Source organism: Pseudochaenichthys georgianus, chromosome 21 (assembly GCF_902827115.2).
Source record: "Pseudochaenichthys georgianus chromosome 21, fPseGeo1.2, whole genome shotgun sequence".
Lineage (NCBI taxonomy): Eukaryota > Metazoa > Chordata > Actinopteri > Perciformes > Channichthyidae > Pseudochaenichthys > Pseudochaenichthys georgianus.
The window spans coordinates 34,267,490-34,292,965 of record NC_047523.1 but is presented as its reverse complement, the minus strand read 5'-3'; the positions used below and the strand labels follow the sequence as shown (position 1 = coordinate 34,292,965).

The 25,476-nt window shown below is 41.3% G+C and overlaps 1 protein-coding gene across 1 annotated transcript in view; it reads left to right on the top strand.

Moving 5' to 3' along the window:
• LOC117466928 (aryl hydrocarbon receptor-like) overlaps window positions 1-5,023 on the top strand; it is a 39,286-nt gene extending 34,263 nt beyond the window's left edge. The window contains exons 10-11 of the mRNA XM_034110440.2: window positions 140-1,898; window positions 2,472-5,023. Of these exons, the coding sequence (XP_033966331.1) occupies window positions 140-1,898; window positions 2,472-2,549 (1,837 nt within the window). The 3' untranslated portion in view covers window positions 2,550-5,023. The remainder of the gene's footprint in view (window positions 1-139; window positions 1,899-2,471) is intronic.
• The last annotated feature ends 20,453 nt before the right edge of the window (window positions 5,024-25,476 follow it).

The following is a 25,476-nucleotide window of genomic DNA, read 5'->3' as shown; positions in this document are numbered from 1 at the left end:
CAGATGTTACTATAGGGCACTTCATCAGCAGAACATTAGATGCACCTGCAACAACAAAAACACGTGCTCAATCAATCCCCTGAAGAAGACTCCTATCCTGGTGGCAGTAATGTAACATTGGCTATTTGGTGTGTTTCAGCAACGCCGAGGGGGAGGAGTATCTGCGTCAGAGGAGCCTGCAGCTTCCCTTCAGCTGCACCACAGGAGAGGGCGTCCTCTACAACACCGGCCCAACGGTGGACCTCGCACAGTATCAGTTCGACAAGAAGTTCAGCAGCACCAACGACATGAGCCAGCATGTAATCCCCGGGTCGCTGGTGGACTGCTTCATGAAGCAGGATGAGCTGGCCTACATGCCAGCATTGGAAAGCCAGTTTCCTGTGGATCAGGTGTTCATGGACAGCGAGTCCCTGATCAACGTGGGTAAGGCGTGGCAGGAGAGTGGAGCCACGGGCACAACGGAGCCGGTGGTGGTGAAAGAGGAAGCCAAGCGGTCGGTGATGGCCGTCATTGGCAACCTGGAGAAGTTGTCTCACGACGGGGACTTCTGCGCAGCGCTGCAGGACCTGGAGGTGGGTGATTCAGAGCTGATGGACTGGGAAAATGCCCTCAAGAGATTAGGTCAGGACGATGATCAGCGAAACAACGTCAAATCCGACCTGGACACCATCCTCACCGATGACATTTTTGACTACATTGATAATGTTTTGTTCAAAGAGAAGGAGAAAGATCTGAGCACCAGCCCGCCCAGCTGCCTGACGGCGGCCAACAACAACCAGCAGAACCGCTTCACTGCCCAGCTGGCAGCCGCTGCCCTCGGGGAGCAGCAGTTGTTTCAGACCATGAGCCCTGAACTGAATTACTCTCCGATGAATGGACTCTACGCTCACCAGCAGGAATCAATGCATGGCCCGGTGATGGCAAAGTCTGCTCAGACATTCGGCAGGACCCAGAAGCTCTCTCACAGCGGGCCCCTGATCTCTCAGGCCGACACCAACCTGCTCCCTCTTCAGCAGCTGCAGCTCCATGACATTTTCAGCCCGTCCATCGAGCTCCCGGAGCTCACTGTCCCCAACCACATCGCTGGTGTAGCCTCAGCCCCGTTTCAATCCTGCGGGCAGGTATCTAACAACCACATGGGCGGCACTCGTGGGACTTCTGCACAGGCGCAGTCCAGCCAGTTCCTGCTGCATCCTCAAAACAATGTGCAAGCTCCTGCAATGGCAGCGAACGGACAGTTACTGCGGAGCTTTGTCCAACAACCACACCACGTGGCCGCAGGTGTAACAGACATTTTGCCACCGCTGATTCCTTGCATTAACTTTATTTCGGCGAGCACGCCTAACATACCTGTTCCCTTTGCCACACACCCCCTGCAAGGAAGGGGCCCTTTTGAGACGCACAGCCCCCAGGTGCAGCCGTGGCCTCAGAGCCAGCAGCAGCTCCCTGACTCTGGCACCACGCAGAACGGACACAAACTGATGCCAGTGTGCAACAGCCAACTTAAGGAAAGCCAAACATTCCCGCGTGCCGGCGGCCTCTGGCCACGGAGCGCCCCCGGACTGAACCACGCTCAGCAGAGCGGGCTGACGTGCGGTCAGGCGGCCACTCACATTAGCTGCATGTTCGAACAGCACTTTTCTTCCGGGCCAGCAGGAGTCGACGTCCGGGCTTTCTCTGGCACTTCAGGCCTGAGGGGGGCCGACCCGTCCCTGGATCAGAGTCCTCCTCAAGGGTCCTGCTACTTCCAGTGGAGCCACAGCGAGCCGGTGGTGGGATCGTCCGCCATTAACCAGGAGAACGCTGACATCAGTCCCCTGACGGCCCCCCCCATCATGCCCTCCTCAGACCACACGCTCAACATTCCTCACTACCTGGAATGCCACAGACACACACAGGTAAACAGTCATCTCACCGCACAAGATCAGACGTGGAGACATCAGTGAAAAATGATTATTGTCCGGCCATTTTAGATTTATGATCCCAAGAGGATATTTGTTTACAGCTTGTACACAACAGAAATACACATAGCAACACAGCAATAGAACATGCACATAGCAACAGATCCACAAGTAGTAATATTCAAATGTAAAGATAGCACTGAGACTTCATGTATGCATCCATACCACAATTACGTTTCATGATATACAACAAAGAAGATTGTCCTTATTAAAGAAGCAGGAATCACATTTGTTTTGTCATGTTTTAATATAAGAATAATAACATTGAAATGTTCTGTCATTGGCTCTTTAGTTGGGTATTTGGCCAATTATTCCGCCACATATTTAATATTATTAAGTTGAAGGTATTGAGAAAGAAAACCAGCTGCTTTCAGATGTTCCTGATGTGTGCTTGTTTCCTTGAGGAAAATAGAGAAATAAGTACTTTAGAAAGATCGATGTACTTCCTTGATACAATATTTTGAAATGACTTTGTTTTCGTAAACTCGCCACGTGTGCTTGATCCCGCAGGACGAGAGAGTCTCCGCTGAACTCAATGGGATGTTTGCCACTCCTTCCCGTGACGTAGCCATGTTCCTGACAGAGTGAAGTCAGCCGTCGTGTTGCTTCCGTAGCGAAAGAAAACCCCGGAGAAGGACAGATCTCAGTATTTAGTTCGCCTGTATCAGTGCTTATCCACAGACTCTCATGCTTACCCGTATTGCCTTGTGTTTTATATAACTCTGTATCATGTATATGTTGTCCAGTCTGTGATGTTTAAATGTTTGGCTTTCAGTTTGTAGTGAAGAAACACTATAGTAATAATGAAGTATAAAGCCGATGTGCGTTTACCGCGGTGGAGCTTGAGCCAGCTGGGAGGATTGGTCAAGAAAATCCAAAGAGCCAAAGAAATAGGTTTTTATAAGGGAAGCCAGGCCAGGGACATCCGTTATCTCCCAAGTATAAATACCTAAAAAACTCAACATACTGCTTTGTTTTTGATTAAGTATAATCATTCGACACTTTAATGGTGGTAAAGTTGAGACTTTTTCTAAAAGACATCGTGAACATCTTTGTAGTAATCAGTGCACAGCATCGCTGAAAGTGACCTACCTGAAAGCACAGCTGTACCTTCAAATTAATATTATTACAGATGAAATAATCTGTGTATTTTAAATGAAACCTTTAAATGTGGTTATTGTAAATGTATATTACAATCTGTAACTATATTAGTAGTATTTGTTTCACCAAGAGATCCGCTTTGGCTCACAACAATCTCTCATATACGTACTCGGCATGTGATATCTGTGATATCTGTGCAGTATAAAATGTGCTTTTCTGGATAACGCCTGTCAGTTAGCGATGCATCCATGTCTCAAATCCCAACATGTAAGAGCGACAGGACACACGGCAGAGAAATCAAGAACAATTGCTAACTACTGTGAGCAATGCAAATGTATTTCGTTGTTTTATTTCCATTTCAGTGACATCTTTTAATAAGCATAGCTGCAGTTGAGTGGATTTGAATGCACTGCTGCTAACTAAACCTACACTTGTGGGTTGTTTTAAGAAGCATCTTACTCACAGCAATTGAACTAAAAGTAAACTGCAAGTCCTGAGCTTCGATAAATCAGCCCATCAGAAATCACTTAACGCCATACTCCCCCTAACTTGTATGCACTGATCTCAACAAAACGCTCAGTGATTGCAAGAAAGGAATATTGTAGTTTCAGCTAATATATGACTTCAGCCTGACTTATTCATTGACATCCCTCAGAGGTGTGCACTTTATTTAACGTATTTTCTAAACTTCGACAAGTGCAAACGGCTGATCAACACAATGCAATCAACTGACTTGATGCAGTATTGAGGACCGCCTGAATTAAACAAGTCATTCATCAGCCCATCCCCCGGCATCCCTCACACAAACATACTCTTTTCCATTCTCCAATATTCCGTGGTCCTACATGGGAACACCCTCAAATATATCTTGCTTCAACCCAAACATTAAGTTATATAGCAATCAGCATGACCATATACACTTTCTTGTGCCTTCATGCCGGATCGGCAGCTTAAAATGTCTTCCTATACATTAAATATATCTGTGCCTTGTTGTATAACGCATCTTAAATAATATGTTCCTTTTTGTTTTCCGAAGGCGAACCTGTAGAGCTGTACTAACTTAAGGGAAGCCATGTCCATATAGGAGATACAGTGCATTTCAAGGCTCTGAGGAATTTGTTGGTCCATTTTCCATTAAACAAAAACGTCCGATACAATGGAAACAAGGGAACATGCTTAGCTTGACCTATCTCTATAGAGATGGTAAGATGTCTTTCATTGATGAGTGTAGATTTAGTGTAGAGACTTTGATATTCAAACTGGTCCAACAATGCGTTCAGATCATGTACACTTTGCTCCTCTTCGCGTTGGCTCCTTTTGTATCTGCTCCTCACCAGGTGTTTGTAATATCCACACTACAATAAACGGCATGAATGGTTTGGATGAACCTGAGCGCAAACAGCATTAACATGGCAGCTTTACCGTATTCCTGCTGCACCGTGGGAACTCACTCAGTATTTTACCCTTCCTTAAGAAACAATTGTGTATGTTCTTTTGGAAACCTTTCAGTACAGCGCTTAAAAATGATTGGACACGTTATAATATGGCATTCTCGCCTGTGTCCCTTTTTGTTTCTCATTTTGTACGTGTTGAAAAAGTATAGGATCTCAGACTGGAGGCAATAAGGACAGCCTATACACAGCCTTGGATATTGGACTTTGATGCATGTCATGACTGTAGCCACTATGAAAAACCTGGAGCCAAATGTTTTCTTCATAGCGGTGTTGATGTTTCTATGCTAACATGTGCCTTGCCATATTTCTGTTATTCGTAAAAAAAAAAGTAAAGAAAAAAATCACAACTTCATGTAATCCACTTAAGCCTAGTAGTTATAGTATCTATATATCATAATATATGTTGTAAAAAAACAGCCTTTGTCTACTGTTAAATGCTTTTTCATAAATATATGTGTGCAATGATTACAATTCTGTTTGATTCTTTATTAAACATTTGTAATGCTATTCATCCTTTCATCTGTATTTGAGAAAAAAATAAGGGTTTAGAAAACAAGGCAAGGCAGGTTTATTTATATAGCACCTTTCAGCACCAGGCAATTCAAGGTGCTTTACAAAAATGAAAGACATTCAGACAAAGGCATTTAAAAACAGTAAAATATAATAAAAACAAAAAATGAAAGACATTAAGAAAATGGCATTTAAAATCAGTCATTAAAAAGAAAAGCTAATAAAATAAACATTAAAAGATCAAAGTTACAGTGCAGTCTAAGATATGAATAGTTCAATTCTTTCGGTTCTTGATTTTTAATTTATTCACAGAACCTCCCTTTGGAAATCCAAACATTTCCGTCCCGATTGTTAATTTAGACTGATTGTTTTCACCATGTTATGCTCGCATGACATCCACAATCGGACCCTCAGGAGGGTGTACTAGCCCCCTACTCTGCTTTGCGTTCCATAACAAAGTCTTTAAGTGTTACCTGAACACCCCGTGTTACCAAAACACTATTTTTCACCCGTCGGTGCTGTGATACTTATTCCTCAGTACAACTCACCTAAAAACTGATCGTAAACCCTGGCTACGACGGATATCCTAAATATCCTACTTTCGAGCAGTCCCTCTCATAAATGTCATGGAGAAATTAATTACGTTTACATTTAAAACATTAAAAGAAAAAGTACATGGATAAAAGTTACAGTGCAGTCTAAGATGTGAATAGTTCAATTAAAAGCAGCGACAAAAAGAAAAGTCTTCAGCCTGGATTTAAAAGTAGTCAGAGTTGCAGCGGACCTGCAGGTTTCTGGGAGTTTGTTCCAGATATTTGGAGCATAATAACTGAACGCTGCTTCTCCATGTTTAGTTCTGACTCTGGGGACAGAAAGCTGACCAGTCCCTGAAGACCTGAGAGATCTGGATGGTTCATAATTTAGCAGGAGGTCAGAAATGTGATTTGGGCCTAAACCATTCAGTGCTTTAACAAGGACAGGCAAGGATAAGCAGCACTGCTATGAAAGACTCAGGCCTGTTTTTTTTTTAATTTCTTTTAGAAATAAAAGATGGATTGTCCTCCAGAGGGCTCTCTTTCCCACCAGTTACTCATGTTAACATTAGCTATATCCCAGATGCTTCTGTAGGTCGATGATTATGGCAAAACAAAAATGTTACTATGGATAAACAATTATTACTACTTTGATTATTATGGATATTTATATTACTATATGTCAAACAGAAAGTGAACTGCCATAATGCAGCTCATGTCTTTCTTCAAGATAAATTAAACAATGCTATATTTTATTTTATGTAGACTGTAATGAGACTGAACTGCCTATTTGTCAATAGATTAAAATACTTAACATGGGGTACCTCATGGACCAAAAAGGGCAATGTACATAATTAAAAAGCCATGCATTAGAATAAATAAAACAAGCATCTGCTTCATTTTATGGCGTTTTGAAGAATATATTTCACACCCTCTACATTTTAAATGGACATTATAAAATAGCTGACAATGAAAGGAAAGCTATTAAAGGAATGGTATGCTCATGACACTCATTTTTTAAAAATTATCATCCGATAAAACAGACCAGTCTCTGCCAGTCTCTCTCTTTTTTTTTTTTAATCCGATGACATTATCAGTGATTTTAAACTGATTATATACCGAAATAACATCAACACTGTGGGCGCCGCCATTTCCCGGACGTGACGTAATCCATGCGTTTGGTTTTCGAAGACACGTTGATCTCCATGTTATTTACTGTAGTTTCTCTCTTCAAATATGCCTCACTGTATCGCGAAATATTGCCACAATTCTGATAGGAACAATCCACGGAATGCTCGGTTCCATCTGTTGCCAAAAAGTAAGCATAAGAAGTACATTCGGAGGCAGTGGCTAGCGAAATGTGGCCGGCCCGAACCGAGAGATTTACAGGCTCATGTATGCAGCCAACATTTCACATTTCCGGACGACTACTCTGAGAGTATGATCAAACATAACATGGGATTTAAAGAACAACTATTACTCAATGGAGATACAGTACCATCGGTCTTTCTGGTGTCATCACCGACCAGGACACCAGTTCGGCCAGTTGAGAAATCGCCCTCTGCAAGTGTGAAGCGACGGAGGAGCAGAAGTAGTGCTCGGAGTAAGAATAAGGTATGTTATAGCGCATTTCCATTGCAGCGGCTAGCCCCGTTTTAACGTCCAGGCCAGGACAGTTTTTGGTGGCCTTTCCATATAGCGTAGTACCGGCTAGTGTGTATTTCCCCCCAGTTTTTCCGGCCCCATAAAATCGTGATTCTATGGCCAGGGACAACGAAGCTGAGTATGCTAAACTAGAGAGGGAATCGCTAGCAAGGGTGGTACTACATGCATACATATAGTATCTTATATCATCTTCCTATTATACACACATGCATTTTCAAACATTTGGACTACCTATGTTGCAAATGTATTATCTTTTCAATTTACACACGGCATCTATTGCACGTCTGTCCGTCCTGGGAGAGGGATCCCTCCTCTGTTGCTCTCCCTGAGGTTTCTCCCATGTTCCCTTTAAACTGTGGGTTTTCTTCGGAAGTTGTTCCTTGTACGATGTGAGGGTCTTAGGACAGAGGGTGTCGTATTGTCATACTGATATGTATGGCTGAATTCCCCCATCCAATCTCTTCACATTGGTCAAAACTTGTTCCTCTGCTGTCGAGTCCGAACTGAAATATTCCACCATGTTTCCGTGTGTTGACAAAGTGAACGCATGGATGACGTCACGACCATCACGTGACTACTGAAAATGGCAAACATGGCGGCGGCCAGACGGAATATACAGGTCTTGATAAAAAAGAGCTATAAAATCATTATTTACCGGGGAATATCGCTGATTTCTTCAGGGTATGGTTTAAACATAACGTTTCACTAAATACTGAAGTTTTGATTAATTATCTAATGAGTGGACCATTCCTTTAAGGAACAACTGTGAGGCTGTACCATCCTGCAACTCATGTTACTGCCGGCACCCGGATGAGGGGCAGGAGCATGGCCCCACCTGCTGGCAGCAACATACATAGGTGTTAGTGGTAATCACTCAATATAACTTCCAAATATATGTATTCATTACATTCAAAATACCTCTATTGTCATTATACTGATTGGACCTTTTTGTAATGTTTTAATTTACTCACGAAGTCGGGTTTCAACAGTGTGGGAGCATTATGAAATTACGATTAACATCAAAAAGAATGGCACATATTGTATGCCAGGTATGGCTAATCACCTGTCGAGCAGCTGCAATCTGATTGGCTGTCAGTCATTGGTAGTTATTTACAAAAAAATAAGTTACTGCAGGAGACTCACCGTGAAAAATGTGTATATCTTCAACATTAGACAAGTTAACTGTGCCTTAATTGTGCCTTTTGAGGATCATTTCAAGATAAAACACCTTTGTCCCAGTCGAGTGTTAAACCAAACCTCTTGTGAAAAATAATCAGATTAAACTATTAAGTCCCCAAATAAATCCTCCTTAATTGATCTAATTTTAACAAATGTTCCACATAAATACTCATCTGTGGGAGTATTTGCTAATGATGTGAGTGACCACTGTGTTGTAGCCACAATTAGGGACACTAAGGTCCAGAAGGTTAAACCACGTATCATCACAAAGAGAGACAAAAAACACCTTGTGGAGCAGGGTTTTTTACATGATCTGTTTGATTTTGATTGGGGTAAAATCAATCTGTGTGCTGATCTAGAAACTGCATGGTCTTATTTTTATCTTTGTTTTATGAAAATTATAGATAGATATGCACCTCTGCGTAAATTTAGAGTGAAGGGACGAAACAATCCCTGGTTTTCTGCTAAGCTGTCCAGTCTCCTTCATGAGAGAAATAATGCTTGGGCTAAGGCTAGTAAATCAGGCTCAGAGGTAGAATGGCTACGTTTTAGGCAGCTAAGAAATAGCTTCACATCTCAAATAAAAAGTGCTAAATCAAAGTACTATTTGTCGGTTACCACAGAAAACCTGAATAATCCTAGGAAATTTTGGAAAGCCATAAAATCGATTTCCACTGGTGATATCCCAAATGAGCTACCTCCGTGCCTCACCACAGCATCTGGCATTATATCAGACAGGGCTACTATGCTAAATTGCTTTAATGAGCATTTTGTGTCTTGTGGCTCTATGTTTGATTCTGTCACTGACTGTACTTCTGCTTTTGTGAACGCTCCAATCCTTGACTCTGAACAATGTGGTCTGGAAAACCCTTTCAGTTTTACTCCTTTAACTATTGGTATTGTTCATGAAGCATTATCCAAGTTAGATCCTAGGAAACCGGCTGGCCCGGACAACTTAGAACCTTTCTTTTTAAAGATAGCTGCAGATTGTATTGCTCCACCTCTCACTTCTCTTTTTAACCTCTCCCTCAGCACAAATGCAATTCCAAAAGTATGGAAGTCTGCTTATGTCTTGCCTTTACTGAAAGGAGGGGAGGCAACTATTTAAAATAACTATAGGCCAATCTCTAAATTGTCAGTTCTGGCTAAGGTGCTCGAACGACTTGTGAGTGAACAGGTAAAGGAGTTTTTATCTATAAATGATATCCTGTCTAAACATCAGTCAGGATTCAGAAAGAAACACAGCACCATCACTGCCACAATGAAAGTGGTGAATGACATTACTAGTATCTTAGATAATAAGCAGAGTTGTGCAGCTCTGTTTATTGACCTTTCCAAAGCGTTTGACACCGTTGATCATCGCATCTTAAAGCAGAGGCTACTCAGTATTGGCATATCCAGCAATGCAGTGGGGTGGTTTGTAAACTACCTCTCTGAAAGGTCCCAATGTGTTCATTTTGATGGGCTGTCTTCTGAGTGGTTAAACATTTCTAATAGTGTACCACAAGGTTCTGTTTTAGGACCACTTTTATTCTCCATATATATTAACAGCGTAGGTGATAATGTGGATGAAGCTACTTTACATTTTTATGCGGATGATACTGTGATGTATTGTGCAGGTCCCACCATTAAAGAGGCTGTTGTTAAATTACAGGCTGTTTTTAACACTATTCAGACTCAGCTCTCTGAACTAAAGCTTCTTTTAAATGTGGATAAAACCAAGGTAATGCTCTTTTCAAAAGCAAAACAGACACCAGAGCCTGTTTTAGATATTGTAACTACGCAAGGAACAAAACTTGAAGTTGTTGCCTGTTACAAATACCTTGGTATCTGGCTTGATGATTGTCTCACTTTTAAACTTCATGTCAATAACCTGCTAAAAAAAACTGAGGGTTAGGCTAGGTTTCTTCTACAGAAACAAGTCCTGTTTCTCGCTTGAGGCCAGGAAAAGGCTCTGTGACCTTTGATCTGTGCTGGACTATGGTGATTTGATATATATGAATGCACCTGCCCATTGCCTGGTCAAGTTAGATGCTGCGTATCACAGCGCACTGAGATTTGTGACAAACTGTAAAGCATTAACCCATCACTGTACCCTGTATGCAAGGGCTGGTTTGCTTTCACTAACTGTACGGAGGCTCAGTCACTGGTACATTTTTATATACAAAGCCATGTTAGGGAAACTTCCATCTTATATCTGCTCCCTGATCTCTCGGAGAATTGTAAGTGGCTACTGCCTGAGATCGAATGCTGTGGTTTTATTAAATGTGCCAACTGCTAGGACTGTCTTAGGGAAGACAGCTTTTAGATGCGCAGCTCCTCTGTCTTGGAATAGTCTGCAAATTAAATGGAAACTGAACAATCTGGTGCCACTAAATGTTTTTAAAGCTCGGTTGGATGCTAGTCAATCGGAAGCTATTGGTACCTGCTTATGTGGATAATTATGTAAATGATGCTGGATGATGTCCTTTTGTTGTTCTGTTTATGTTTTTATGTTTCATGTGGAACTACTTGAGCAGGTCTCCCTTGAAAAAGAGATCAATGATCTCAATGGGATTTATCTGTATAAATAAATGTTTGAAATGAAATGAAAAAACTGGTGGTGGTTCTCAGGGAACAGTATGGCTAACTGCTAGCTTGATACAGAATATGCTTTTTTGCTTTCCGTGTATTTTCTATATTTATATTATAGGCTACGTGTTCAAGAAATGGCTTTCTGGTTCTATTTCGTATATGGCTTCGCCCTCTAAGGCTATCGCTATTGGGTTATCCTTCTGCGCCCCCGACTTGTAGTCCACGCCCACCCGCTAGGTGGGCCCCACCCTCGGGCCTCCTTCCGGTATAAATAGGAAGGGGGCCCGGCAATCTGCTCCCTAATTGGGACACTCTGGATTAAACTCATCACTGCATCTGATTGGAAAACATCCAAATGGCAATTGTGATGGTTGCCAGCAACCAGAGACAATACATCATGTATTTTTTAGCTGCCCGGATTATAACAGACAAAGATTCATTCTGTAAACTGCACTGGAACAACTCAATGACAAGGACATGGATTTCAAGTCAATATATGAAAGTAAATCAAGAAATGAAGCAAACAAGCTGATCTTCAAATTCCTCAAAAGCACTGGTCTGAGGACAAGGATTTAATATGAACATTTCATAACTCAACAGTAGGTGGCGATATATGCTCCAAGTGGAAGCGATTCGCCATTAAAGAGAAGAAGAAGAAGAAGAAGAAGAAGAAGAAGAATAATAATAATAATAATAATCTGCTCCCTCTTTTCTTCAGCAACCAGCACAGTACTGAAGCACAGGAAAAGTCAAGTCATGAGCAACAACTGTGTCCGTGATTGCCCCTCATGTAAGACGGGGTACATCATGAGCTACGACTTGCTGGACCCCAGTTTCTAGCCATGGTCGAGTCCATGAAGGCGGGAGCAGAGTAGATGGATGATATCCGCCAGCACGTCGGCTGGCTCCAGTCTGCAGCCAGACTCTATTGTGCGAGTAGCATGAAGTTGCAGCGTCGGAGACAGCAGTTCACATTCATGTGAACGTGCTCCGTCACGTGACGCGGGACCTGTGTGTGCGGTTCTACAAGTGCGGTTCATATAATGTGAACGTCAACGCAGAGAATGTGAGTAATGTGAAGTGCTTTTACAGTTGTATTTGTTTAACATTAATAACAATTCCGGTGTCTTGAAATGAAGTGTGATTAGCTAACATTAACTATGATAGTGTTAAGGCAATACAAACAAACATCCGTTTGCTTATGATAGCTTCTAACCGTATTAAAGTCTCTAAAAACAACTATTCGTTAGCTATAGCTTTCGGCAAAAGCATTAGCTTCGTTAGCATATTTGATCATTTGTTTAATGAAACTAGCGTGATTGTGGCAAGCCCAACTAGGTGTCATAGTTGAGTAATTGAATCACTAATTACAGTAAGAGTGTGAGTAATGTGAATCATGTTTTTTTTTTTTAGTTAACAACTATTCTGTTGTATTGAACAGCCATACAAGCAACACGTGCTAAATGTAATCTGTTAGCCTATGATGACTCGCTGCAAAACCAACTGTTAACCATTTTGTTTATTTGTTTAATGAAACTGTATGTTATGGTTATGTTATTTTACAGAGGCTTTTATCCAAAGTGACTCACAAAAAACATAAAATAACCATAATTAACATTAGAATTTCAATACAAATAGTTACATAGTCAAGTTACATTACTTATTACAATTTAACAGGGTAATTACTCATCTGTAACCTACTACATTTAAAAAAAGTAAACTTCCCAACCCTAATGATTAATTATAGTCAGCTAATTAATTGAACTTCAACGGATGACAAAAGCATGTCAATATGTCCACTACATTAAATCAGCAGTAGCCTAAGTTCTGTCTTCAGTGTAAATGCTTCTTTAATAGTCATTGTATTACAATTTGAATTCATTGTAAACAATCTTTACTGTGCTGACTGCCTGTTTACCGTTTATCAGACAGTGTCATCATTTTGACATGTTTTGTAATATTGCATGAGGTGTTTTAGTCAGTTATGTCGGCCTATTATGTAGGTTAGGATCTGTCGTGTCAGAATCTAACAATTAGGCCTAATTTATGTCTGTCTGTGAAATTGTTTCAAAATGTTCAGTTTGACCAATTAGGCTCTCTCTTTTTCAAGATGCATTACAATCCAAGAGGGGAGATCCTTGCCGGACCTTCAACGGTGCATGAGTTGTTGCAACGACTTCCACTGCCCGTTCTGTGTCTCTGGTTTGTTCTCACCAACCAAACACTGCAAGGTGAAAAGCCATCAGAGAGCCACTTCCACCGTGCAGTTCTCCATGAAGGTAAAGTTAGCTTACATTCTCTTGTGAAATGCAAATGGAGTTGCAATGTGTCTGCATTAAAAGCAGCCTGAATGTTATGATCAGTTCCATTTGAGCAATACATCAAAACAAGTCCTATGATTTGTTTGTGGTGACCAGTTACTTGATCCAGATGTTTGGTATTCATAATTTACACTTTTAAATAATATGATCACAAAATAATAATACTACAATTCTATGTTCTTATGTTTAAGGGTATACCATTCACAGATGTGGATTAAATTGCCGACCGCAATATCATTTCCACTGCTGCTACTGCCAATCCATGCTGGCTCGCAAATCAGACTTTGTAAAGCACCTCGCTTTGTGCAAGGCAAAGCACTCTGCCATAACCCCCATCATCCCAGATCCAGCAATGCCCATAATGCCAGTCATCCCAGATCCAGCAATGCCCATAATGCCCGTCATCCCAGATCCAGCAATCCCCATCATCCCAGATCCATCGACGCCCGTCATCCCAGATCCAGCAATCCCCATCATCCCAGATCCATCGACGCCCGTCATCCCAGATCCAGCAATCCCCATCATCCCAGGGCGAAAGATGCAAAGGGTCCGTGTAGAGCCTGTACTCAAGAAAAAATGTCCCATCTGCCATGTTCTCATGAATAATTTTTTTTTTAAAAGGCACATGGAAAGAAAGCACTCTGCCAAACAAAAGGACATAACCGCAAGTTCACAACTACCGAGTGAATGCATAGATCCTGAACATGGAGTCTATGCTGTCCACAAAGGCATGGCCAAAGGTTTGCCTTCTGGACTCTGGAGGCCAGAAGCTTGCTGGAGGGAACCCTTCAGCCAATATTCAGAGTGCCACGACAGGTTATCTCCCTCGAGAGGCAACAGCAGACCCCGCCTCACCCCCAGTGAAGAAACAGCAGACCCCGCAATAAAAATAAATAAAAATGTATTCTGAACTGAAATGCCTCTCGGTCAAACTGCTTGTTTATCTTTTGCAGGCTGGTGCATGAACACACTAACAGTTGTTTTTCAGTAATCTAGCACCTCTTCGAAGACACCTTTGATTTATTAATAATAATAATGAAACGAGAATTATGATACTGTAGAAGGAACAGTGTTTAACAGTGTTGTTTTCTTTTGAATAATACTGAAACGAGAATTATAAACATACCCAAAACTAAATTAACAGTGTTGTTTAATATATAAAAGACTATATTTTTGAAATTCTCAACTAAATTAACAGAATATATATATATAAACATTCATGTAAACGTGCGTTGACCGTCACGTGCTCCGTCACCGTCACGCGGGACCCCTGTGTGTGCGGTTCTGTAACTGCTGTCTCCGACGCTGCAGCTTCATACTATTGCAGCCTGCGGCGAAGCCTCAGCGGCACCAGCAACAGCAGCAGCCAACCCGGCCACAGCGACAGGCAGAGAGACGCTCACAGCAACCGCAGCGTTGCCGTCGGCGGCGGCAGGGGCACCGTCCTGCGCCTCAGCCCCCCCACCAGCAGAGAGGGGGGGGGTCAAAAGGGAGTGAGGTACTCCCGTTCGTCGTCTGCTCCACGAGAGCCGCCGAGGAAACAGAGCCGGCCTTGACGGTTTGGGGGGGAGTGTGACGCCCCGTCTACACTACAGGCATCGAAAAATGCTTTCAACGCTTCGCCCATTCATTTGAATGGGGTGAAGCAGAGCCATATAATAGAAGAGTTCCGACATCTCCGTTCACTCCAATGGACCACTTTTTTACAGCAATGGCGGATCGTGGAGCCTCTCAATCGTTCCCCGGAAGTTAGCGCCAAGGCTGGCAGAGCTGTGGAGTTGCAGCATAATACACCGTTCGTGACGGACTTTTAAAGGTAAGAAGAAGTTTAAAGATTTATATTGCGGATATTATCAGTACATCTGATTCAAATGAACGTGTGTATTAAAGGATGTCAGTGGATTATCCCTAAATTAGTAGATTTAGGGAACGTTTACAGATAACAGATTAAGCTAGCATACCGAAGCAAGTTAGCAACACACGTTGAACAGCCTTTCAATAGTAAATTCCGTTCTCTTAATGTCATTTCGTCCAACATGTTGAATTAGAGAAGAGGAGCTTCTAAACGGGATTGTATGCGGGGGTGGAGGGAGTTAAATATTAGATACATGTAACTTTGGTGCGTGCAAGAGTGAGTGTTTTTAGCAGAGCCATATTGTGTCCTTGTGATTATGTTGATTATTACCCGTCTGTATAATGTTGCAGCTCAGCTGATTCTGGATTGATGGCAAAGGGAGAGGGACTTAAGTGAGAGTGAAAACACAAGGTAAGTTTAATACTACTGTTTTATATAAGTAAACACCTTATCTCCCCAAGGCATTTCCCATCCAATAGGTGTGCTATATAGGTGTGTATAACCCTTTCTCCTGTCTGTTACTCCCTCTTTCAGCACAAGAACCAGAGGGGGGTTCAATGGAGCCTGAATACCTGCACTGAGACCCTCACCCTGCACCCCGAGTCTCAACTCTGTGTTTTTCAAGCCTTTCCCTGTTTTTTTGTATTAAACAAAACATTAAGCTTTCCCAATGGTGTGGTTTTCGTTTTGTGAAAAAGTGCAAATGCAGTGTTTGTATATAATTACATCACATATTTTGTTGCTGTTGGTCGTGAAATTGCTCCTGCTGACTTGAGCCAGCCATTTTTTCCTCCGCTCTGTGTCAGTGGGGAAGCCGTACATTCGTACTCTTTTCTCTGAGCGATTTGAGCATCCCCAGGCAGCACAGCAAACCATGGTGGCGACTAGGAGGCAGCACAGCAAACCAGGACAACACGGAGGAAAAGGCACCGACAAACTGCATGATATGCTATTCAATGTTTATTGAATTCCATGTATTTGCAATGGATGTTCCTAAAACAACACATTTAACATCATCATCATCATCATATGCTGCTAGTCCTGCTGCTGCTGCTAGTCCTTTGATAGTCACCTGTCGGTCTCCTGTCCTTTCTGAAAGCCATACAGATGACATTAGTCATTTAGATAACTTGTGTCCTCAATTACCAGGGGATTACTGAAACTACCATGAATTTAAGAAAATGGTAGAAATGAATCTAATCTGAATTTTAAAGCATTACTTTAGATCCTCTCCCTCTAAATGTATCAATAAACATTATAAAGTGATGCTCCTGACTACCATACAAGTTTAAGAAGATAATATTGGTTTGAAAGAATTCAAAGCTATAAATAAACTGCAACAGGCTCTTTAACCAAGGCACTGTTAGCCTAACATGTAAACTAGTTGTTCACACTAATCCTAATATTATCACTTAATATTAGCAAATTCGATTTTATTTTTTAAAACATATTGATGTAAATACATACACATATCGATTTGTTGTATAAATATTGCAAATCAAAACCTTTATTCACTAATAATTACCAAAAATCGTAGTTCTATCTCCTGTTATCAATGCATTCACATTGCCCGCCATGAACTTCCGGGGAACGATCCTCGTCTACATGAACCACGTGACGATAACCGTTTTTGGACTTCCGTTGTCATAACTCTTCTATTATATGGCTCTGGGGTGAAGTAGAAGATTTTGAATCTTCGCCGAACTGCATTGTGGGGAGCATGGCATAGCTTTGCAAGCATCACGAGCATCTATCGATGCTTGGCATCAGCCAATCAAATCCCGTGTATGCAATTCCCGCCAGTACAAGCGCTAGCCAATCAAACCGCGTGTATGCTGATACCGCAGGTCTTGACTATTTTCCATATGTCATAAAATGGAGGATAAATTAATCATTGCCGTGGCAAATGTCCCAGTCCTGTACGCTGTTCACCTACCGGGACCTAAACCGGAGGAACCAGACATGGCGGGAGGTGGCAGAGACAGTTGGTGAAACTGGTAGGTTTTCAACTGTTTGGGGAGTTTATATCCAGTTTACTTTGTTTTAACATTGAATGGACAGCTAGTAATAGCATAACATATAATATATATTAATAAAATAATAATATATATAATAAGTATAAGCATAATATATAACATATAGTACATGCACAGCTATCAAGCATAGACAGTATTTAGCCAGCATGGAATGTAGCATAAAAATAGCATTCATTAATGGAGGAATAATTTAGTAAATTCAAGAAATTAACTTTATTATTTCATTTCATTTTATTAGAGGATGTGTGCAAAAAGAGATGGAAGACTCTGAGGGACAGGTTCCGCAAGGAGAAGAATATGGAGAAGGAGGCAAAAAGAAGCAGGGAAGGGTCTGCAGGGGGGTTCAAGCCCTGGTGTTTCATGGCAGTGATGGTTTTTTTAACCCCATTCATCATAGACCGTGAGACGTCCAGCAATGTCCCCCCGGCAGACCCTGCCTCCATCCACCCTGGTGGCAGAGGAAGAGAGCCAGGTAGAGAGTGAGCCAGCCAATCCACCAGCCAATGCACCAGCCAATCCACCAGCCAGTCCACCAGTCAGCCAGCAGCAGCCAGCCAGGAGGAGAATGCTGAGGTCCGGGGCAAAACACGGGGGAGGGAGAGGGAGATGTCCCTGTTCGAACGAAGTCTGCTGTCTGCTGTCAGCAATTACCCAGCAATTGCCCAGCCAACCCCACCAGTGGTGGAGGAGGACGAGGACTTGCAGTTTTTTTAAGAGCTTCTTGCCCACCATGAGGCTGATGATAAGGGGACAGAGGGCAAGAGTCCGCCTCGGGATACACCAGTTAATTTTTGACGTGGACCAGGACAATTTATAATTTAATAATTGTTTCACACATACTGATCCACATTACATTTGTTTACACTCATCACTCATCACACACACTTCACTCACAACATTACCAAATAAAACATTATTTAAAGTATGTTATGGCTATACTGTGTCTTCACTTGTTCATGTGGTTTGTCAGTTGCAACATACCAGAAGCTTCATGTATGTCGGTATATATAATGTGCTTTCTTCTGTAATTGGTCATGTGAAAACATATTGAAATTATGAGTGGTTTATCAGTAAAAACAGGGCTGAAAGAAAAAGGTTGTTAGTCATATCATAATATAATAATATCAATTCAAGAAACATGTACATTGTACATTTAAACCAATCAATGTTGTAGTGCAGATATCACTGTAAAATCAATCGACAGTAACAGGAATACTTACTTCCGGGTGTACAATTCTCCGTTATCCAATGGGAATGGACGCTCACATTGCCTTTAAGGGCAGCCGGCATAAACGAATGCCGTGCTTCCATGAGCGTCACATCCCGACGCAGATGGGAATACATTGAAATCAGTTGAAAGCTATTTGCGTCCCTTTATGACGCTGAAGGAGCCTAGGAGCGTCACAATTGGACGCCACGGACACTGACCAAACGTCGCTATTGGACGCTTAGGGAGTGAGTGTGTTGAGGCAACACACTCTCACTCCCTAAGCTTCCTAGGCTCCTTCAGCGTCATAAAGGGACGCAAATAGCTTTCAACTGATTGCAATGTATTCCCATCTGCGTCGGGATGTGACGCTCATGGAAGCACGGCATTCGTTTATGCCGGCTGCCCTTAAAGGCAATGTGAGCGTCCATTCCCATTGGATAACGGAGAATTGTACACCCGGAAGTAAGTATTCCTGTTACTGTCGATTGATTTTACAGTGATATCTGCACTACTCATCGACTAAAAAACACCAGATTATCCTTGTTAATTACACAACATTGATTGGTTTAAATTGTGTGCAATGCTTTTGTATTTTTCCCCTTCGATTCGGAGAAACAAATATTTTTTCTGAGTAAAGGATGGCAGAAGACACTACACTACCCAGAATCCCCAGCTATCGTTTGGACTACACCATGTGCTCTGTTTGACAAACCCCGTTTTTTTCACCATTCATTCCGATGGCTGGCGTCTATGTCACATGATCTTCAAATTTCTCCCTGCAGAAAAAGAAAACATGGCCGAAATTCGTTTTATTCTCGGTAGAAAATGCCTATTTTAAAGTTAGTTTGGCCATTAAAATGCGTTTTGATGTCATTTGATGCGAGAAATATGAGTTGTTATTTCAGATTATGTGTGCAGTGGATGTACATGATCTTTAGTTTGCTAGTTATTACGAAGATTACTTCAGGAAATCGCAACGTTTTCATTGTTACCAAGGTGGTTGCTAGGGACGCTGCTATCGATATTATTTCTGTTATGTTGTGTAACTGTTTAATGGTGTTATCTTTATTGCTACCCCCTTCCCCGTCAATGTATAGTGTTGGTCCACAGCCTAAACATATTAGTTTAACAAAATCCGCATCTAAAGATAGCCTACGTTATTTTCCCCTGTGCAATTCCAGTCTCACATCTCACAGCACATCGTCATTAACAAATACCGGAAACAGACCGAAAACATTTAAAAAAATAATAATAATACTTTATTCCGAGTGTGCTTGCTTTTCTCTTTGAAAGTCATCACATAACAGCATTGTAATACACGGTTCGGCTGCATTACATATTACATATCTGCCGTAGTTCTGTATTTATAGAGCCCTGATGAGAAGACAAACATGAGGAACTGAAAACGTGACGTGGATCATAAATATATCAGCCATTAAACAACATCTTACATTTCTTTTCACACAATACGTCTCCTTGCAGTATCAACACTAATTCGGCTCACTTTTATATTTGATCCAATTGGTAGATAGGCTGTATTTACACCATAAAGGTGCACAGCTGATATAAAGGGACACCTGGTGGTTAAAGCATGTTATTGAATGTAATTATTTTTATTATTAGATATTAATAGGATCCCTATAAAGTATATTCATTACTCGTTATTCTCTACTAATAGTTAATTAAAGACTGTATGTAATGACTATTTTGCACATCCCTTTCAAGATTTCAAGATGTTCTAAGGTTTATTGACATATCATATAGGCCTACACAACTATGGTGTAGTTCTGCACTGAATGAAAAACTTGGGTTGCAGGTTCCTCAATAGTGCATTACAAGACATCTATCAATATTTGTGCATACCTCCAGCAATGTTAACTATGTTGAAGCACTTATTTTAACTGATATTATACATAATGTATTATACTCTTATAAGATGTATGTAGATATTTCATCTCCGGCCTTGTCAGGTATTGAACAATCAATAAATAAAGAACACAGAATTGTTAAATATAAAACACAGAATTTGTGTGATTATACTAAATGATTTACAAATAAACACCACTGCATATTTAACTGTTACACATGCTGATGTAACGCAAATGTTCCAACTTGGGATCAATAAAGTATATCTTATCTTAAGCTGATCGATGGCTACTGCCATATTTGCAAAATGTGCCTCTGAACCTTGACAAGTGCATATTTCAGGCTTATCAATTAATGTAATGTAATGTTATCACAGGGATCATACACATACGATCAGCTGTTAAATAAAGCTCTTCTGACCTTAGCTGGCATGTGGGTATATATATTAATACTGCCCATAATGGGCACAAGCAATTTTCACCCATTTATTAATTATATGTTTTAAATGTGAGTGTTTCCTGTCCCCTAAACCTCCAGGGATGTACACAGTTTAATACTGGCAACTTCTTATTATGGGAAATACGAAAACGTCTTTTAAAACTACAACTCCCAGTAGAGACGTGCCATAGAGAACATGTTGCGAAACAGAATAGCCAGCATGTGTAGTTCTGGGGACGGGGTGGGGGAGGGGGGACGCGGTGGACCCGTTCAAATCCAGTTTTGGACAGTCTGCTGTGGTTCCATCCCATTTCAAGTGCTGTTCGAAAATCGGCTTAACCCTCGGAGCACACTCTCCAATCACAGAGCTTGAGGACTATCACGGGGTTTGTCAAACAGAGCACATGGTGTAGTCCAAACGATAGCTGGGGATTCTGGGTAGTGTAGTGTCTTCTGCCATCCTTTACTCCTGGGAATGGAAGCTCACATTACCTTTAAGGGCAGCCGACATAAACGAATGCCGTGCTTCCATGAGCGTCAAATCCCGCCGCAGATGGGAATACATTGCAATCAGTTGAAAGCTATTTGCGTCCCTTTATGACGCTGAAGGAGCCTAGGAGCGTCACAATTGGACGCCACGGACACTGACCAAACGTCGCTATTGGACGCTTAGGGAGTGAGAGTGTGTTGGTTGCCTAGGTATACCTCAACTATGAGAGACAGAATGAGAAAAAAAATAATAATCCAGAAAATCACATCTGATTTTTAAAGAATTTATTTGCAAATTATGGTGGAAAATAAGTATTTGGTCAATAACAAAAGTTCATCTCAATACTTTGTTATATACCCTTTGTTGGCAATGACAGAGGTCAAACGTTTTCTGTAAGTCTTCACAAGGTTTTCACTGTTGCTGGTATTTTGGCCCATTCCTCCATGCAGATCTAGAGCTGTGATGTTTTGGGGCTGTCGCTGGGCAACACAGACTTTAAACTCCCTCCAAAGATTTTCTATGGGGTTGAGATCTGGAGACTGGCTAGGCCACTCCAGGACCTTGAAATGCTTCTTACGAAGCCACTCCTCCGTTGCCCGGGCGGTGTGTTTGAGATCATTGTCATGCTGAAAGACCCAGCCACGTTTCATCTTCAATGCCCTTGCTGATGGAAGGAGGTTGTCACTCAAAATCTCACGATACATGGCCCCATTCATTCTTTCCTTTACACGGATCAGTCGTCCTGGTCCCTTTGCAGAAAAACAGCCCCAAAGCATGATGTTTCCACCCCCATGTTTCACAGTAGGTATGGTGTTCTTTGGATGCAACTCAGCATTCTTTCTCCTCCAAACACGTCTCGTTGAGTTTTTACCAAAAAGTTCTATTTTGGTTTCATCTGACCATATGACATTCTCCCAATCCTCTTCTGGATCATCTAAATGCTCTCTAGCAAACTTCAGACGGGCCTGGACATGTACTGGCTTAAGCAGGGGGACACGTCTGGCACAGCAGGATTTGAGTCCCTGGCGGCGTAGTGTGTTACTGATGGTAGCCTTTGTTACTTTGGTCCCAGCTCTCTGCAGGTCATTGGCTAGATCCCCCGTGTGGTTCTGGGATTTTTGCTCACCGTTCTTGTGATCATTTTGACCCCACGGGGTGAGATCTTGCATGGAGCCCCAGATCGAGGGAGATTATCAGTGGTCTTGTATGTCTTCCATTTTCTAATAATTGCTACCACAGTTGATTTCTTCACACCAAGCTGCTTACCTATTGCAGATTCAGTCTTCCCAGCCTGGTGCAGGTCTACAATTTTGTTTCTGGTGTCCTTTGACAGCTCTTTGGTCTTGGCCATAGTGGAGTTTGGAGTGTGACTGTTTGAGGTTGTGGACAGGTGTCTTTTATACTGATAACGAGTTCAAACAAGTGCCATTAATACAGTTAACAAGTGGAGGACAGAGGAGGCTCTTAAAGAAGAAGCTACAGGTCTGTGAGTGCCAGAAATCTTGTTTCTTTGTAGGTGACTAAATACTTATTTTACCGAGGAATTTACCAATTCATTCATTAAAAATCCTACAATGTGATTTCCTGGATTCTTTCCCCCCCATTCTGTCTCTCATAGTTGAAGTGTACCTAGGATGAAAATTACTGGCCTCTCTCATCTTTTTAAGTGGGAGAACTTGCACAATTGGTGGCTGACTAAATATTTTTTTGCCCCACTGTACATACGTATACAAAAATGAAGTGAAAGTGCACCATTTACCTTTAGAATTACTGTTGGGATTAAGTACAAAGTAGCAAACAATTGAAATACTCAAGTAAAGTAAAGTCCCTGAAAATTGTATTTAATTCAGTACTTGAGTAAATCTGTCCAAAGTAACCTGTCGTTTTGGCCCCAGCATTTGTAAATGAGCTGCTTTGGTTAGTGTTTAGCCTTCACTCGCTGTGGCTCCACATTAGTTCCCACCATAGACTGTATAACAAGATAAAGTACACACTTCAATCAGTAAAATGTCAAGTATAAAAGAAAATGTGTTTTTTGTGTTTTTCATCTGATCATAGTTGAAAGGCATGTCAGTTTGAGAGTCACATCAGTGTGAATTCAGCAGGGATTTGATTTTAAAAACGTATTTAATAATTAAGTCATTCTCTACACTTAGTGTGCGCCTCCTATGTGGTATTAATGCTTAGATGAGAATAATTTATTGAATTGCATATCTACTGTAGTTCTACAAAATGCCATATATTTTATTAATGGGAATGTATCATTATTTAAATAACTTTCAGGTAAAAAAAAGAAGAAAAGCAAGCCTACTTATAAGGATACTGTTTACTGAAAGTTTACACAGTATCCAATACTTTACTGTAATGTACAAATATTGGCCTTGATGCTTGTTATTTATGCCTCAACCTAGAGAACTATAGCTGTGATATATCAGTGGTTGGAACCAGATTGTCCTTTCCAGGAAGTGTTTGTCTGGTTAGAAGAAAAAAACATATGTATGGCCTTTGTACTTATTGAATCTATATGTAGTCTAGTTTATCCTCTGTAAAGTGACATGGTCGCAATGAATGTTCTAACCACCAAAAGCCCACTTTCCAAAGTCATACGTTCTGTATTTTTGTGAAAGCTGTAAAATAACAAGACCTTTTTTCCAAAACAGAATCGGACCCCAGGCCACAATCTAAATGATGACTTACAAAGCCACAACCCTCATACATTATTCAGTAGTTTATTATGTTCCACTGCAGAGGCATATTGAGGACAAGAGTCTGCGTGCTAACGCCATATTATACAGCTTATTGTATGACTTGTTTTCCAAGGTATTTTTGACTATCAACTGTGCTTAGAAAAATAAATGCGTACAGAGAATTTTTCCAGGCAACATTACAGATTGACGGATTCTCAATGCTGAATCCCAGATATCTAATATTTACAACAGGTTACAGATGGTTTTAAGAAAAAACTTTCTGGAAAAACAATAAACAAAACGTAATGCATTGTCAATAAAGTCATACTATTTTTAGAATCACAAAGACAGAACAGATATTGTTCTTAATCAATCAATCAATCAATCAATGTTTATTTATATAGCCCAATATCACAAATGTTACATTTGTCTCAGTGGACTTCACAGTGTGTACAGAATATCAGTATGACAATACGACACCCTCTGTCCTTAGACCCTCACATCGTACAAGGAAAAACTTCCGAAGAAAACCCAGTTTAAAGGGAACATGGGAGAAACCTCAGGGAGAGCAACAGAGGAGGGATCCCTCTCCCAGGACGGACAGACGTGCAATAGATGCCGTGTGTAAATCAAAGAGATAATACATTTACAACGTAGGTAGACCAAATGTTTGGAAATGCACGTGTCTTATAATAAGAAGACACATGCCTAAACATTCAAGCCTAAACATTTCATTGACATAAAACGTAACCATTATACCACTAGTACTTGTGTGCCAGTCTGCCTCGTTTCCAAAATGGTTACATCTATTGTAAATGCTTGATTGTTGGTTGACTATGGGAAAAATCATCATCCAGATTAAATTCATCAATATTTAGACCCTTTTTATGGCGACGTCACGATTACATCATGTTGTTAGCTGAAGGCAAATGTAAAAACTTCAGGCAAACAAGTCAGTGATAGGCTAAGTTAAACATCTTTGTATTAACTGTGTAATTCGGTGCCAGAATCCATATTGCATGGCCCACATTTCATTATTGCTCAATAGCTGACGACATCAACAATTTGACAACAACAGCGTCTCTAAATAAGACTTTATCAGGCATGTTTTTCCATCCACTGGCTATCAGCTGTGTTCTCCAGTCACTCTCATAGTGTGGGGAAGAGTTCTGTCACGCATGACGAAATCTGTAATGACATGAAATCAAAGCCTTAACTACATTCAACCTTATGTGTAGCTGCTGTTGTTTTTGTTCTCTACCTTAGTTTTCTAAGGATTATATCCTTGAACATGTAGCAGTAGACTTGATGGTCATATCCCCAAGTGGAATGAGTACAACATGGAAGAAATACTAAACCCCCCCCCATACCCACCCACCAGCTTGGTGTGCTTCTTCCAGTCTGAAGGGACTCCTCTGCTGAGTGCACGGCTCCACCCAGACTGACAGGACGACCTTGACAGCAGACAGACCTTAAAGACAACAGCTCTCTTTTTTCCTCGTACTGTCGGGCTCAGAGCAGAAAAACACATTTACAGCTGTGGTGTGTGTCCGTCCCGCGGGACACACAGTGTCTAAACAAACACACAACTTTTCC